Raw genomic sequence first — 15,402 nt, forward strand, 5'->3', positions numbered from 1 at the left:
ACTTGCCCTCGAAAAGATTAATGTATTTGGTTATTGGCCTTTCCCTTCCCCCTTTACCTTTTTAGAAATTTCTCCATCCTCTGGCAAGGTTTTGTGTTCCATTTTTTTCTTTCAGAGTCAGTGAAAATTTTTTATGGTTTTGCTTCTTACTGTCTGTGTGGGGCTACCTAGTTTTTATTTTCTTGTGCCTTTTTTAATATTTTATTTTGGCACACTGTATGTGAGCTTGTTAAACACTGGATATTTTGAGGTTATTCAGCCATGGTCTAATTCTACTTGTCAGATGCTCAGGTTTACTTCTGCACTGTCTTCTTCCTCCATAGCCAAGAGTGTAAGTTTTACAAACTGAGACACCTGAGGACCAAATCCTTAGAGGTATTTGTCTGTCTAACTCACATTTGAATGGGTTTTAGGCTCCTTCATGATAGGAAATTGACTTTGGAAGTCCTTCCAGTTCACAATGCAATCCTAGGCTACTGATTTGAAAGGCATTTTAAACATAAGCTTGTCTATCCCATATAGGGTTTACTGCCTTGTAGAAAAATGGAAGGTGTGATATAGGTCACTTCTATCTGAAAGTCATCCTTGAAGACAAAGTGATAAGATTAATAAAAGACATCTTCATTAAAATGCAGTTCAAGCAAGATTGCAAATTTTATCAGATGAGCTTAGAAAATGTAAAGCATAAGCTCCTTGTTTGTGTTACCCACAGATCTGGGCTCTGTATGTTGCAGGTGCTATATGCAAGTTTTTTCTGAAACCTTGATGGCTATTAACCAAAGAGAAGCTGATAGAAATGTGTTCCATGCTCACAGTTCTTCAGTGACAAAGATCACTGAAAAAAAAAACCCTGGTGCACCCCTATACCACTTACTGCTCCTTGTGATTTAAAGAAGGGGTGAAAAAAAAGGCAAACTTGGTATAGACCGTGACCCCTGTGTTTCGACCCTTTGACTTATGAACAGTTGAATCTGTATAGCTGGAGACACAGAAACTCGCAGTCGGGGGGAGCAGAAACAGGCCAGGGAATGTTTTAAATCAGTGTTGTCACTAGAAGAATCCTAACATGGAATGGCATCCTGGACACTGACCTTTCAAGGTCTCTTCCATCCCCTTTCTGTGATCATGAGAGTTGTTCTTTAAGCTCAGTGAGCAGAAGAGAAATATCTCCTAAATACTGTGTTTTCTTTTGGGGACTTTTGTTTTTAAATCACTAAGAACAACTCATTACTTACCATGAAATTAATCTCCATTTTGCTATTGGAAAGGTTATAGCTTACCTTGTCTAAATGGCATGGAAAAATCTGATTAATGGCTCTTTTTTTGCCCTCTTTCTCAAATGACTTTAATCTTCCTTTCTTTAAACTTTTTGTTCTGTTAGTTTAGGAGATTCCCTGAGGAGGCAGTGAAAAATCACAGCATACAAAACCAAGCATCATTTAAATATGCTTGCTTTTCTGTTTTAAGTAAGAGTAGAAATGCGTTTCTGGAGAAGTACATATTGGCTTCATTTATCTTAATGAGCTGTTACTTCACCTCTTTTCTTTTTCCAAGGTAGGAATTACTGCTTCTCTACAGGAGCTGTTGTAGAAGAGCTGGGATTTCTTGTTTCTCCAGTAGTAGCACCAGCCCAACAAAGCTGAACTGGTTCATGACTGGAGTTGCTAATCTGCCATTCATTCACTTATTTTATCTTTTCATTTGGCATGTGAATTGAATATATCTAATTTACTCTAGTCCCTTTGTTCCGTCACCTCCTGGGTTAGATGGGTCTTTGTATCAGCAGCTTTTTCTGTTGGCACACTCAGCCCTACCCTGAAACGTATGCCATAAACGCTATGACCGCCTTAGCATACAAAATAGTATGGGATATGATGAGTAGGAGTGTGTCATACTGGATAAAGTTCTCTTGTATTTAAACTTTCAGGGCGTGAAGATACTTGACATGATCTCCAAGCAAAGAATTACCAATGTGCCTCGAGATGACATAAGCCTTCGCCCAGATATGTATCCCTGCAGCCTTTGCTGGAAGGATAATTTAACGCTGATTATTGGCTGGGGAAATTCAGTAAAGGTGCAATTACCTGTCTTTGTAATAAATGCTTGCTGTTATCACAGACAAACAGAGATTATTTCTGAAAAGCTAAGACAATCGAAAAAAATAGAATTTGGTTTGACTGCAGTGTGCAGAACTCCTGCTGCCATAGAAATGTCATTGGACTGACCCTTATGAAGAGGAGGACGAGTGATAGACACCCAGCGGTCAGACAGATCTCCGTGTGTGAGCACGCAGCGAATGTAATCCTCAGGGACACTTCTCTCCTCTGTGCCTCGGAGAGATTTCCTCTTTGGAAAGCTTTTAGTGGGCTGTTGAATTCATTTCTTTTGATTAGCATTGAGGAAAACAACTTACCATGAGGCATTTTTGGAGGGTTGTTTTGGAGGCTGAGGAGGTTGTGACTGTTAAAACAGCCACATGATTTTGGTCAACTATCGGGGCGGGGGGGGGGGGGGGGGGGGGGAAACAAGGGGGGAGGGATGGGGGAACAGGCTTTTGGGGTTTTGTACTGCTTTCAGCAGGGAACTGGCATTTTCAACTTGTGCACTGCAGACTGTGATGTGCTCAGACCAGCACCTGACATGAGGTTGTTACAAGCCTGTTAGCTGCTTTCTAATAACAGACTGCTACCTCACTGCACAGTGGGAAATTAAAAGTACTCAGTAGGAGTAGATGGAAAGGGAGGGTAAAGTGAGGTAGGTGAAGTGTAAAAAGCTTTTTGAGCATTAAACTTAAGAGTTTTACAAATGAGGAGGTTTGTCGTAAGTTTGGCATCTGTCTTCCCCCTTTTATTGTGCGTGCTTCACAGCATTTGGGTATTTTCATTCCTGTATATGTACATACTTCACTCCAGTTACCAGGAATTGCAATAGCATATTCTTACTGAAATTGTAAGGTAATGTGGCACAAAGTATGAGAAGATAGCAAAACCAAACCCACATATATGCTGCTATGAAGAAATCATAGTGGACAAATATTTTCAGGTTTCTCATGTGGTCCATCTTCCTTCTCCTCTGCCAGCATATTTATAAGACTGCGGAGTACAGCTACAACTTTCCTGTCTGGTTTTCTTCTTCAGCAATGCATTGTCACTGTTTTACAGCCTGGGTTTTCAAAATACAGAAATGCATGCCCAAAAATTCCCACAAACTCCTTTTCTTATTGAGGTAAAGTTAGTATCATTTTAGGAATTACAGTTTGGTCATCATAATGATCCAGATCTCTGTTTCCTAGATTTGCTCAGTAAAAGAACGGCATGCCAGTGAAATGCGTGACCTTCCAAACCGCTATGTGGAAATAGGTATGATTGTACAAATGTGCTCATTTTCAAAATTATATAAACTTTAAAGGTCTGTTTTCACATTCTAGCCTGAAAAAGCTATTACACTTCAGAGGCAACATTTAGTCATAACGTAAATGTCCCCTCATTTTCAGTTGATGAGGTTGTCATAATGTCCGCCTGCATAGTTCAGCTTTTTTTTTTTTGTATTTTTAAAGAGTCTTAAATTCTGTGCTCATCTAAAATCAACAGTGGATGTCTTAACTTTCCCTTCACACAGATTCCTACAGAGAACTTGGTTTTTCATCTTTGTTAAGTGATGATCAGTGTAGTAGCAAGGAGAAAATAGAAGCTGCTTTATTTGATTGACAACACTGCTCATAACTTCTTTTTTTAACATCTCTTTGGTACAGTGCTAGAAAATTGATTTGAATTTCTTTTTGTTGCCATTTTTGCTTCTGGATTTTATGTTGCCCTTTGCTTTCTTATTTATCTGGCTTAGGTGATGTGAATAAATTCTATTACTGCTAATACATGGAAAAGTCTTGACAAAATGTGTGTATTAAATAGTGTGTAAAGTGGAATTCAAAGGAAGTTTGGAGGGGAAGAGGAGATGAAAATGAAAAGTCACAGCTGTCCCCAGAAGAAGCTTCTGGGGAAGGGAAATACCTCTGAAGAGGTGGTGCGGGGAAGATAAACAGGCCCTCTGAGCCTCTTAAGACTGCAGTGTACAACAGTTTGTAAACTTTGGTGCTACCTTGTCTTGACTGTAATGACATGAGATTGTAGACAAGAGTGTTCAAGGAAGATCCTGACTCATGCCAAATTAGAATGGTGCGTGGCGTAGGTGCATACTCTGCTTTCTGATTTTAGGAAAGAACTGTTTTATAATAGCTTTTGAAAATTAGCTACGAGACTTGTTAAACTCTGCAGGAAATCTGGACACTGAGAGATGGTGGCATGCCTGACAATTAACTGAGACCTGAAAGCTATTTGTTGTTTAAGATCACAGAGTCCCAACAGAATACATAACTGTGGAATTCTAGGGTATTTGAGAGAATTTTATCAAGGAGAAGTTCAGTCTTGACTTTTAGCCTTGGATCTTTTATATAATCTTTTCTGTACCCAAAAGTAGCTTCCAGAAAATAATTAAATGGTGTTATTTGCATAGTGACAAGTGAACAAGAAGAGGCAACTTCTACTTTGACTGTAATGTGTCTACGTGGAGAGAGCTAGTCTTACATGTCTATTGGAACTTCATTTAAAAAAACCCAAAAAGCTCTCATTAGACTGTTTAGGTGCAGACCTGAAGGTTGGAGATTTTTGCAGAAGTAACTTTTTCATCTTACACTTTTTAGCCTAAAATCTTCTCTGTGTTCTTGAGGACTGACATTTTTTCTCACTTAACCTGTTAACGATGTGCTTGAGACTTTTCTGTCTGGTTTCAGGTCAAAGCTCTGCCAAATGCTGTCAGCAGCACTCATTGGAACATGGGTATTAGGTTGGGAGGGAAAAAGAGAGAGACATTATTTGTTCAAGTCTCAATATAAATTACAATAGCTTTTGATGTAGTCACATAAAAGATCTTGAGAGCTGTGTGTCATGCCATAGCATCTATTTCAATTTTATTTCAACTTTACTTTTCAAAGGCATAGCTGGAAAGTCTGATATTACTACTGGGCAGACCAGCAACCAGTATAGGTTTTTTATGTATATATATAGTATAGTATTTACAAGACCATTAATATTCTAAGTGGATGCATAAGCTGATACACTTTCATAATGTAAAGAATTTATACAAGGCAGGGTAGCTGAATATCCTTCAGACATTTTGCCTCGTAACATCTTGGCAACACACTTACGAGAAATGAAACCCGTAAGACAGTATAACTTTTGTCGTGTTTAGTGGTGTGGGATTTTTGTTGTTGTTTTGTTGGGTTTTTATCCCCCGCCACCTGGTTTTACAGTTTTGCACCTGGAATGAAAACCAGAAGTGGAGCAGGAGACTTTATAGTTGCTTCTCTGCTCATTGGGGTAATACATACGAAGTCTAGGGTAATACAGTGTTTTCTCATGTCTCAGCAGTTTCATATTTATGCTCTTCTAGAGCCTTTCTGAGGGCCTCAAAGTTCCACAATAGTATCATAGTAAAATGTGAGGGCATTAGTCGATTGTTAATGTTTCTTCAGTGGTTTTGCAGCCCAGTGAATAAGGAAACAGAGTGTTTCCTGCATAGCAAGTTAGGTACGTGGGATCCTGTGCAGTGAGGTCCTCCTTGTCTTCTGATTGTCTTGCCACATAGCTGTACTTCCTCTGAGGCAGGAAATACTTACAGTCTACCGTGATGCCAAACCAGACAGCCCATAATATGGGTAAGTAACACCACTGAACTGTTCCAGCTGTTTTTACTTTAAAGAAGATCGTGCTCAGATTACCTGTAAGAGAAATTAGATGAATTATACAGGTCTCATGCACTGAGATCTGCATGGCATTGCTCATTTTATTTACATCTTTCAGTATATTAATGGTGCTTTCCTTCAGTAATCTTTTCCGTTGTCTCTGGTTATATGTTTCAGTTCGTTGCCTCCCTGGGTCTTCATTCAGTGTCGGAGATAAACTCCGGTGAAATGTTTCTATTTAGGTTTAAATGTATGTTAGCTGAGCAGATCCTATCAGTTTAGCTCTGTCAGCTACCGCTGTGAAGTCGTGTATTGATTAGAAAGTATTGGAATTGAGTTACAGGCTTAACATGGACTAAATGCTGTTGTGATCCTCCTTAAAGAGCGCTTGACCTCAGTGCTTGCTCCTGACACACGTACAAAAGCTGTAATGCTGGACAGGGAACCCTTCCTCAACTGGAGCCCATGAGAAGGCTGATTGCTAAAGAACTAATTAGCACTTTGCAGTTAATAGAATGCCTTTTCGAAGCAGAACAGGGCATCTAGTCTTCGATGGTCTTGTCAAGTTGCTCAGGATTTTATGTACTTCTGTGGAGTAGTACTTTATCTCTGCCTCAGTTACTCAGGTTGTTAATGGCAGTGGAAAATGGAGATTAACAGTGCAAGTCAGTAAAAGACTTGAAGTCTATTAGAGACTTCCTATTCAATTTCTTTTAGCCCACATATTATCTGAGGAATCCCAGCTTAATTCCAGGTACTAACCAGCCAGCAGTGCCTCTTGAGAGCTTGTCTCTCCTCTGCATTCCCTCATATTCCCCACAAAGTAGAGTTCTGGTTTAAAAATCACATTTGGTGGATATGCTTGTAATAACACATCTGTATGTTTTGTGAGACAATACTGTACAACTGCATGGCAAGTTGAATCACATATTTTTATCTGAAAAAAAAATGATGGGAATATTTATTTTTTGCTTTGTGAAGTGAGATAGTGGGATCTACCATGCCAGCTTTTTTGTCTTTGTATAGAAAGAACTTAAAGCTTAATTAGTGTATGTGGTGAGCAGGAAAGTAACTGTGACTAAATGTCATCAACTTTATATGCTGATTTATGCAAACATTTCATTGGAGCAAGTCTGCTACACTCCAAGAAGGAAATTGTCAAAAAAAAAAAAAAAAAAGAAACCAAACACATTTATGTAACGGATTTCACCTAGACTTTTGCTCATTCTGTTTTGCCACAAGCCGAACCAATCACTTACAGATTTCTTGATAAAATTAGTCAAGACTATCCTAAGTGTTTTTCCTGCTAGTTAACAGTTTCTTCAGTTCAATGTGTAATGGAAAAAAGAGTTTTTCAGAAAATTAACTTTGAAGCTGTGAAACAAGCTCCTGACTTTCTAGTTGTCATCAAGATTCGATAGGATTTCCTTAAAATTTGTGTGTGTCTGTAGCTAAACGGTTGTACAAGAGATTGCCACATTTCTAAAGATTATTTTTACTGCTATGTGAGATGGAATAGGGGTAAAATGATTTTGGCACCACAGTAGCACTCCTATTGCACACAACCTGACTGTAAGTAAAACAGCAAATTGTAACACTGCTTACAGTAGACAAAACATTTTTCTAGTTTAATAGAAAGAGTGGACCTCACCAGATGGAGGATTACTGGCGTGATGAGGTAGTGGGATTTTTCTCCTGATGTTTCCGATTAGTGTGATGCTATAATTGAGAGAAATTGGTTTATTTTAGTAGCAAAACGCTTGCTTGTTTCTGTTCTGTGCTGGTGGCAAGTAGTAAGGCAACAGCTTTCAGTGGCAGAGGCTTTAAGAGTTGTAAACCTAGGTGGGGTGTTTTTTGTTCAGTGATCATAATCAAGTAACAGTATAATTTTCATTGTCCTGCTTTGCTTTAATGAAAATGCTCATCTTTGCCCAGTAGCATTTGAAGTTATATATAGAATGATTGACTAATGGTTGTTAAATTTTCTCTAAAGCTTTTCTGAACCTTTAACATTTGGACAAGAATAAATTTGAATATGACTTTTCCAAGCGTTTTGATTATAAATAAATAGTAGATAGTGTGAATTCCAAGTTTGGAAGCATTAGTTTTTGCTAATTATTGACGTCTAGAACCCACCATTGATTTTAGTCTAACCCTACTGCTCTTCCTACTGATTTCAAGGAAAAAGTCCATTAAGATGCCATCACAATATATACTTGATCAGGTAAATAGTTGATTGATTTCACAAACAGTAGTTTGGATAGAACGTTTTTGGGGAGTTCTGAGGATATTCATGCCCAAATAAGGGACCTTCATGTGGGTTAATTTTCTGCTTCTCCCTAGAAGTTTACCGTTCCTTTTGAGTCACAGTTGACATTTCTTTAAAGGGGCACATCCTGAGCCTTCTGCTCAGACTTCTAGTCCAGAGGTAGGTCTGCCCTGGAAATTTGAATATTTGAAGAATGTTGCAGAGTCTTACGGGGGGTAAAAACTATTTGTAGGGAAATACTTAAAGGCTGGGGCAGGTGTTTGTATATGAAGATTTTCAGAGAAAAATATGAATGTTAAAATAATAAAAGATCTGTGTTTTCTTCAAGGATTTTGTTGGATAGTATGCCTAAAAGTAAGAATATTCTTTTATTTCAATAAAAATATACCATGTTTCTATGTTTATGCTTTGTGATTTGCTTCTATGCATCTGAAGACAGCTGAAGTGATGCTTATGGGACCTTTTCTGGTCCTCTAGCTGGAACTGGATGCACATACTGTGGAAAAAAGAAATAATCTTATATTTTGTATCAATTCAGCTGTATGCAAAGGGGCATAGCTAATCAAAACATGCAGGGTTTTTTTCTATTTTGTTTTGCATAAATAACCTAGCTCGGTAAAAGCATTGGTGGTGGAGATAACATCTTGAAAACACTTAAGGGTAGGCTGTACTGCAGTCTACAGCAGTGACTGCAAATTTTGCAGATGTGCCTGAAGTACATGGTTAAAAGGTAATTTGGGAATGCGTAGTGGTATCACCCTAGCAGCCAACAGCGCACCAGAGTTCTGGGTAAGATGAGCCAGTTCACGATGCTTTGTGGCTCTGCTGCTCTTGCTATATGAGTGGGCCACCTAAAAATTACCTTGTGTGTTGGCTTTTACATTTTTTTGTATATTGTGTCATATGGAATTAAAACAAACAAACAAAAAATCCTTCTTTTTCTTAAAGTGAACGTTAACACTTTCTTAACACACGTTAAGTTTCATGTTAATTCTTGATGAATTTCACGCTGTAAATCTGCAGTGGAAAAACAGGGGGTGCTTTCTGAGATCTGGTTAAACGAAATAGGATGACTTTTGGGTTAAATGAAATAGGACAACTTTTAGTTTCAGTCCGCCGCATGTGTGTGTATCTTTAAATTCAGGATAAAATTGCTTTATAGAGTTTGGATAAATAATGTAGCAAATTTTTTTATTTATTTATTTCTGTTGGTGGTGTATTTCATACATTTTGTTTAATGAACAACAAAAAAAAATTACAGGTTTCTTCTTTTTGCTTCCTGGTAATTGGTTTGACAGCTGTACATAGATGCTGAACATAGAGTAGATCCACTGTCAGCATATCTTCCACCTTCTCTTATGACAGGCATAAACATGTATGACACATGGCCATACCTCGGTCATTCCCATTTACTTCAATACTGTTTTAATTGTTTTGCATCCTTTGCAAATTACCAGAATTTCTGCAGTGCCTCTATGTTGGATTTTTTTTCCCCCCTTGATCACAACGAAGTGTCCAGAGAGTAAATCAAATTAAACTATTAGCGTTCTGTGCAGCTATAACTTCTGTAATTTTTTTCGGTAAGACTTTTTTGATTAGCTGCATCAAAGGTTTTTATCAGGTCAGGAAGCACTGTCTGTGCTGGCTGTTCTTTGTTCAAGGCTGTAGCAGCAGAGCTAGAGCATTGTGTTTGAAGAAGACCTCTTGAGGAGAATGAACTGAGAGAAAGCTGAAAGTGAAACAAAGGAAACTAAAATCTATTTAAAAATGAAACTTGAAATTATGACATTTGTTTGTTTGTTTTTGTCTCTCAGAACAGAACTATTGCTTGATCCTAACTACACCATTATGTGGGCATTACATACATCTTAACTGTCAAAGAAACTTAAGTTCCAGTGAAAAGCAAAGAAACACACATGGTTTTTTAAAACTGACCCCACAATCTTTATAAATGTACTATTAACCATGCTGTTTTCCTCTCCAAATTCAAACCATGTTACATCTGCCATTAAGAGCCTTCTCTTGTCACTTTTTAAAGCTGCAAGTTTCTTTGCTTGTTCTTTTAGCCAGCATTATGAGTTTGACTGTTTTTCCTTCTCCATGTTTTTCCTAGTGCCTTTCATATTCTTTTAAAATGTCAAATACTAAATTTTAAACTGGGAATAAGATACATTATGTAGATGTCTGATGTGGTTTGTTTAAAATCATCACTCAGAGCAACATGAGACACGGTCAAAGTAATCTCATCAGTCTTACAGGCTGGAACAAAATAATTATGTACAGGATTACAAATGTGAACCTATTCTCTCCTAGAATAGATTGAGTGCTCTACCCTTGTGTTGTGCTTTGGTCCCCCAGTGATGTGAAAGTGTCAGCAGTCATTAAGAGAAAAACAGTGTTTGCTTATTCATTGAGAGACAGGTGTCAAATCTGTACTTTATTTGACAGTATTTTTTCTCTTTTAGCAGGAGGACGATTATTTTTCCTGTCTTCCTTATTACCTTAGCTAAATAAAATTAGCTTTGTTTTTAGTGTTGTTATGCTGCATTTTCTGTTTGCTTTGCTAAAATGACTAGTAACTATTTTAGTAAACAGTAGATATTACTAATGTGTTAAGCAGTAAGCAAGAAATTACTTTTTTTTTCTTTTTTTTTCTTTTTTTTTTTTTCCCCCCTACTTATGCTTAGATTCTCCTAAACCCATGTTTTGGGAGAAAGTGATTATATGTCTGGGATTTTTGGTAAAAGCTTATAGGTACAAGTTTTTTGTAATGTAAGTATTCAGATGCTTCCTACTTTGGGCCTCATGAGAGAGGAGCCCATGACAAGGACTGTAAAACGCAACAAAATTGAACTAAAGCTATTTCTCTGGCAGAGGTCTGCTTTAATGAACCTTTTTGTAAATACAGTTCAGCTCTATTTTTCTTTTTGTTTCTCAAAATAGTCATCACATAACTGTCTTGATTTGAAGACCGATTTTATGAAAGAACATTTTCAGTTTTATGAACAAGAAAAGGGACTCTTTAACCGTATGTTTCTTTGTAATAAGGGTATCTGTAAATCTTCCTGTGATGTTTAAAGTGATGATAAATAATGATCTTTGTGTTTTCATACATCATACCGATAGAAGTAGCAAGTGTGATTCTATTACGGCCACATGAACCAGCTGCAAATATGCAAACCAATGAATAAAACCTATTTTATTGAGTTTGGGTTTGGTTTTGCTTCCTTGTTTTTTTTCAATGTGATTACTGAAAATCAGGCGGATCGTTCATTTCAGATGCTTCATCTCTAGCATGTCCTGGAGCACAAACATTTCTTCTTGCAAGCTTTAATGGAATTTAGTCTGTTAAATGCAATTTTTCATCATGCTAATCCAACTGGGAAGTCTGTAGGTTTGTTGTATGTATTCAGTCTTCATTTCTCTGAAGTGCTACTGCATACTGTTGATTGCTGCTGAAAATCAGTTGCGTATTTTTCTTAGGGAGCAGTTGATACACATTCATTTATTTAACAGCCTGTTGTCTTTCTTGTATTTCAGTTTTCCAGTTTGACACCGAATTCTATATCAGTGGACTTGCACCTCTCTGCGACCAGCTTGTTATACTTTCATATGTGAAGGAGATTTCTGAAAAAACGGTAATTGTTTCTATGTTAGATTTCTTCGTAGAGTTGGGCCTTAAACAGTCATGCAGATCTGATTATTGTAGCTTGCTGGTAGCAAACAGTGCTTGAAACTTGTTTGACCTGTAAAATAAGGTTGGTGGAGGTGATGTAGAAGATTAGTGTACGTACTTTTCAGAAATCCTGTCTGGGTTCCTTTATTTCCTGCAGAAGGCAGAGAAGGTCTCTGGATAGTCCTTCTCTCTCCTTTGTCTCCCCACCACCCCCCTGTTTTTCTCCTTTTCTCTCTTTCTTTCTGCTATTTCTGCACCAGAAGAAATGAAGACTCTTTTCTAGCTGTAAGAGGGCTTTGCTGACACTGCATCTTAGAAGAAATCAGAGTAATGAAGTTGATCAACTCAAGCAGTAGGAGTCACCCTGGTGGGGTGGGATACATGACTGCGAGCCAGTGACGTCGTTGTCTCCCTTTCTTCTGAGACCTTTAGTCATGCACACCGACGTGTGTAGAAATTAGAATTCATGTCAGCTGTTTTTACTGCGTGCGGGCGAGTGCCGTGTCTGTCTCCAACATGTATTTCATATTGACAAATAAAAGGTGAGGCAGTGGAGGAAACCCTTGAAGTTGTGGTGTGAGAGTGGCAGATACTCTTGATCATCTCTTTGATAGTACGTCCGAGTTAGACAACCATCACCATAGTAACCTTAAGGGTGCACAAGTTGCTAGGCAATGAAACGCTGTAGGTTCAAACAAATGCTTGTGCCTGCTGAAATCAATAGGGTTAGCTTTTAGCTCTGCTGCAGGATGTCAGAGTATTGTTTCTTTATTTAAATTAAGGAGAAAAATAATGTCACAGCAGTGTTTCCCAAGAGAGCCGGTTCAGTAGTCTGCTAGGGCAGGAGAGTCAGTGAAAGAAAAGGAGGCAAACAAACAGGATAAAGAAAGGGGAGGAAAAGGGGGGTTGAAATGCTAGGGAGCAAGGAAATTGGGAAGCCACTGCTAATGAAGTAGCAGCATGGGAAAGGAGCTAGTGTAAAGGAGGTGGTGACTGACAAAGGTTAAAGTCATTCTAACTGCTTCAGGATGGAAAAATGAGAATTTCAGGTGATATAATAGTAAGAGAACATAAGAAAAAGGGGGGTTTTATGTATTTGCTTTTAATTAGCTTTTCAAACAAACTCTGAATGATGGACTTCAATAACATCTCAGTCCTCTGGGTAATTCTAGCAAGGGAATGGAAGTACTGTCCTCCCCGACACCATCTCTGTGCCCTGGTGTGGTGAGAACCCCTCTGTTAGTGCCTCGGCTCCGTGGAGCCCAACCTTGCAGCAGAAGTGCTGCTTGCTGCAAATGCTGTTGGGTTGTGAGGAACACTCTTCTTCCTATGCTTGATTTTATAGCTTTCAAACAAAAGCTTCCTAATTGTTACGAATCTGATCAGAGTTGAACTCATGACTTGCTTTGATTATTATTTTTCTGTTTCCACCACCACCCCCCCTGACTTGCACTGGAACAGTTAATTTAACAAAAGACCTAAGCAGTGCTGTGGCTGAATGTGTAGGCTAGAGCTGTGTAAATCTACTTTCGATGTCTCCTTGCTCTTTCATTCTGTATTTTGTTACAATGCACGAGCCAGAAGTAAAAAATAATGAATTGTCTTGGACCCTGACTTAATTAAAAATACAGCTAGTTGAAGACAGCAGTTTCCCTTGGATAGAAGATGAAAATCCATGATGTCGTCTTAACATAACCACCTATGTTGCACTTGAATGCTCATGTTACTCTAAGATCATCAGCACAGCAAGAGGTTTAGATTATTCTCAGTTTAATTTTTTCCCTACTGCTGCTGACGCTTAAAAGTGCAAAGTTGAACACTAGCTACAAAAAAGCCAGGTTCATCTTGGTACCGGAATATTGTTGATTCATAGAGAAATGTCCTTCAGGGCCTGAGCCCAGCTTAGGATGTTAAATTGTTCTGTTGTGTGTTGGATGCAGTGGTTCATGATCATCTGTGATAGCTGTGACCAAGAGCAGAAAAATAGTGAGCAAACTCAGGGGAAGAGTTAGACCTGTGTCTTGTCTAAACTTCCTTCTCTGCACTGATCTGTTCAAATTCAACAAGCCAAGGGTAGGAATAACTTTGTGTTTCAGTTGCAATTACAGCTACTTTGTGGAGCACAACTTCTCAACTTGTATGGTTCACAACTGAGTACCCAGTGCAAAGTACTGGACCTTTGGGAATATTTGCAGCTGTTGAATTTCAGCATTGTTTGTAGATGACCACCAGTTGGCATTGCTAAGGTAAATTGTGTAGGATGCAACTAAGATGTTTGTGCTTTTCTAGGAAGTGGAGTGTTGTGCAAGGCCTAGACTGGATATTGTACAGCCTCTACCCGAGTCCTGTGAAGAGATCTCTTCTGATGCACTAACAGTACGGGGATTTCAGGAAAATGAATGTAGAGATTATCATTTAGGTAGGTGTCATTAATACTGTTTTGTTTTATTTTCATAACTTGGTTAAAAAAATTGATTTGGGAGGACTCAGCCTCCTTTTTTGTTTTTATGGCATCTCTTTGAGTAACTGTCAAGAACTGCTTATGACACTGAAGTGTGAGGTGAAAGTCCACAAGAACCAGTTACATGAAAGAAAACAAATTGCATATTTAAACATCATGATTTGTAATGCCATCTATTATGTCAGATGTACTGGGGAAGGCAGAATGTAACGTCCAGTATTGTGGAAGGTCATATCTTTGATGGAGATGCATTCAGCATGTGATCCATAGGAGCTGTTGTGTCTCTTCGGATGCAGAGGGCTTCAGGAATAGTGAAATGAGTGGTACAGTGTCTGGAAAAGCTGCTTTAGAGACAAAAATGGCGTAAATGTCATTTCAACAGCAAGATGCACCTGGATCAACTTAAAAGGGCCACACTGACATTTAGCTTCCCAGTACTGACAAAGCTGTCAGCATATAACAGACCCCAGAATGGTAAGCTATAGCGAATAAAAACTGGAGTTTGGCAAGTTAGGCCTAGAAGATAGGTTTAATTATGTAACAGGCAAGGAGATTAAGCCCTGGGACAGGATATACCAGAGTCTTTTAAATAAGATGAGATAGTTTTCTGATATATGTGTAGTAGTTAGGAAAGATGCATGGCAAAGCTGATGAAGAATTCCTTGGTGAAGATTATATAGCCTGTGTTAAACAGAAACATTCCTTCTGGCTTTTAAAATCCATTAATCTGATTTTTAAGCATCTTCTCTGGCAGCATGCTTCAAATCATAGACTTGGCAGGCCTCTTTGTGTACATCAATGCCCTTAAGCCACTAGAAATACAGTATATCTCCTCCTGATCTCCAAAACATCTCTGCTGCATCTATCAGTGGAATTGGGATTTCTTTATACCTGTCCTTAAGCAGAACATTGAAGTCCACAGTTGTACTTTCATGCTTAATGAATATTCTAGTTAATCTGACAAATCTAAATTTTTTGATGGCTTTAAAACAAGCATTATTTTGTGAATTGTTCCGCAGTTCAGGAGTGTGTTTGTATGTGTGTATAGATACAGATAAAAAGTGGGGATTGGTTTTCTTTCCTGTACGTACAAAATATTGATGGTGGTTTTTCATATGTTCTGTGGAAATAATAACTACTCTGAACAGTCATCTTCTGTGTTTGATTTTTACCTTTAAGTACATTTTTACTTCGAGCTTACTCAAAAATAAAAGCTTATGCTATAAGCAAATGCATTATACATATAACCTTAACTTATA

General features: G+C 38.2%; 1 protein-coding gene across 3 annotated transcripts in view; it reads left to right on the forward strand.

Moving 5' to 3' along the window:
• Window positions 1–15,402, forward strand: part of VPS41 (VPS41 subunit of HOPS complex) — a 111,995-nt gene that overhangs the window by 60,820 nt on the left and 35,773 nt on the right. For all 3 annotated transcript variants that reach the window (XM_080383239.1, XM_080383238.1, XM_080383240.1), the window contains exons 9-12: window positions 1,928–2,074; window positions 3,293–3,359; window positions 11,547–11,644; window positions 13,972–14,101. In XM_080383239.1, coding sequence (XP_080239365.1) covers window positions 1,928–2,074; window positions 3,293–3,359; window positions 11,547–11,644; window positions 13,972–14,101 — 442 coding nt within the window. The remainder of the gene's footprint in view (window positions 1–1,927; window positions 2,075–3,292; window positions 3,360–11,546; window positions 11,645–13,971; window positions 14,102–15,402) is intronic.

This window comes from Falco punctatus (assembly GCF_963210335.1).
Source record: "Falco punctatus genome assembly, chromosome: 4".
In the NCBI taxonomy this organism is placed as follows: Eukaryota; Metazoa; Chordata; class Aves; order Falconiformes; family Falconidae; genus Falco; species Falco punctatus.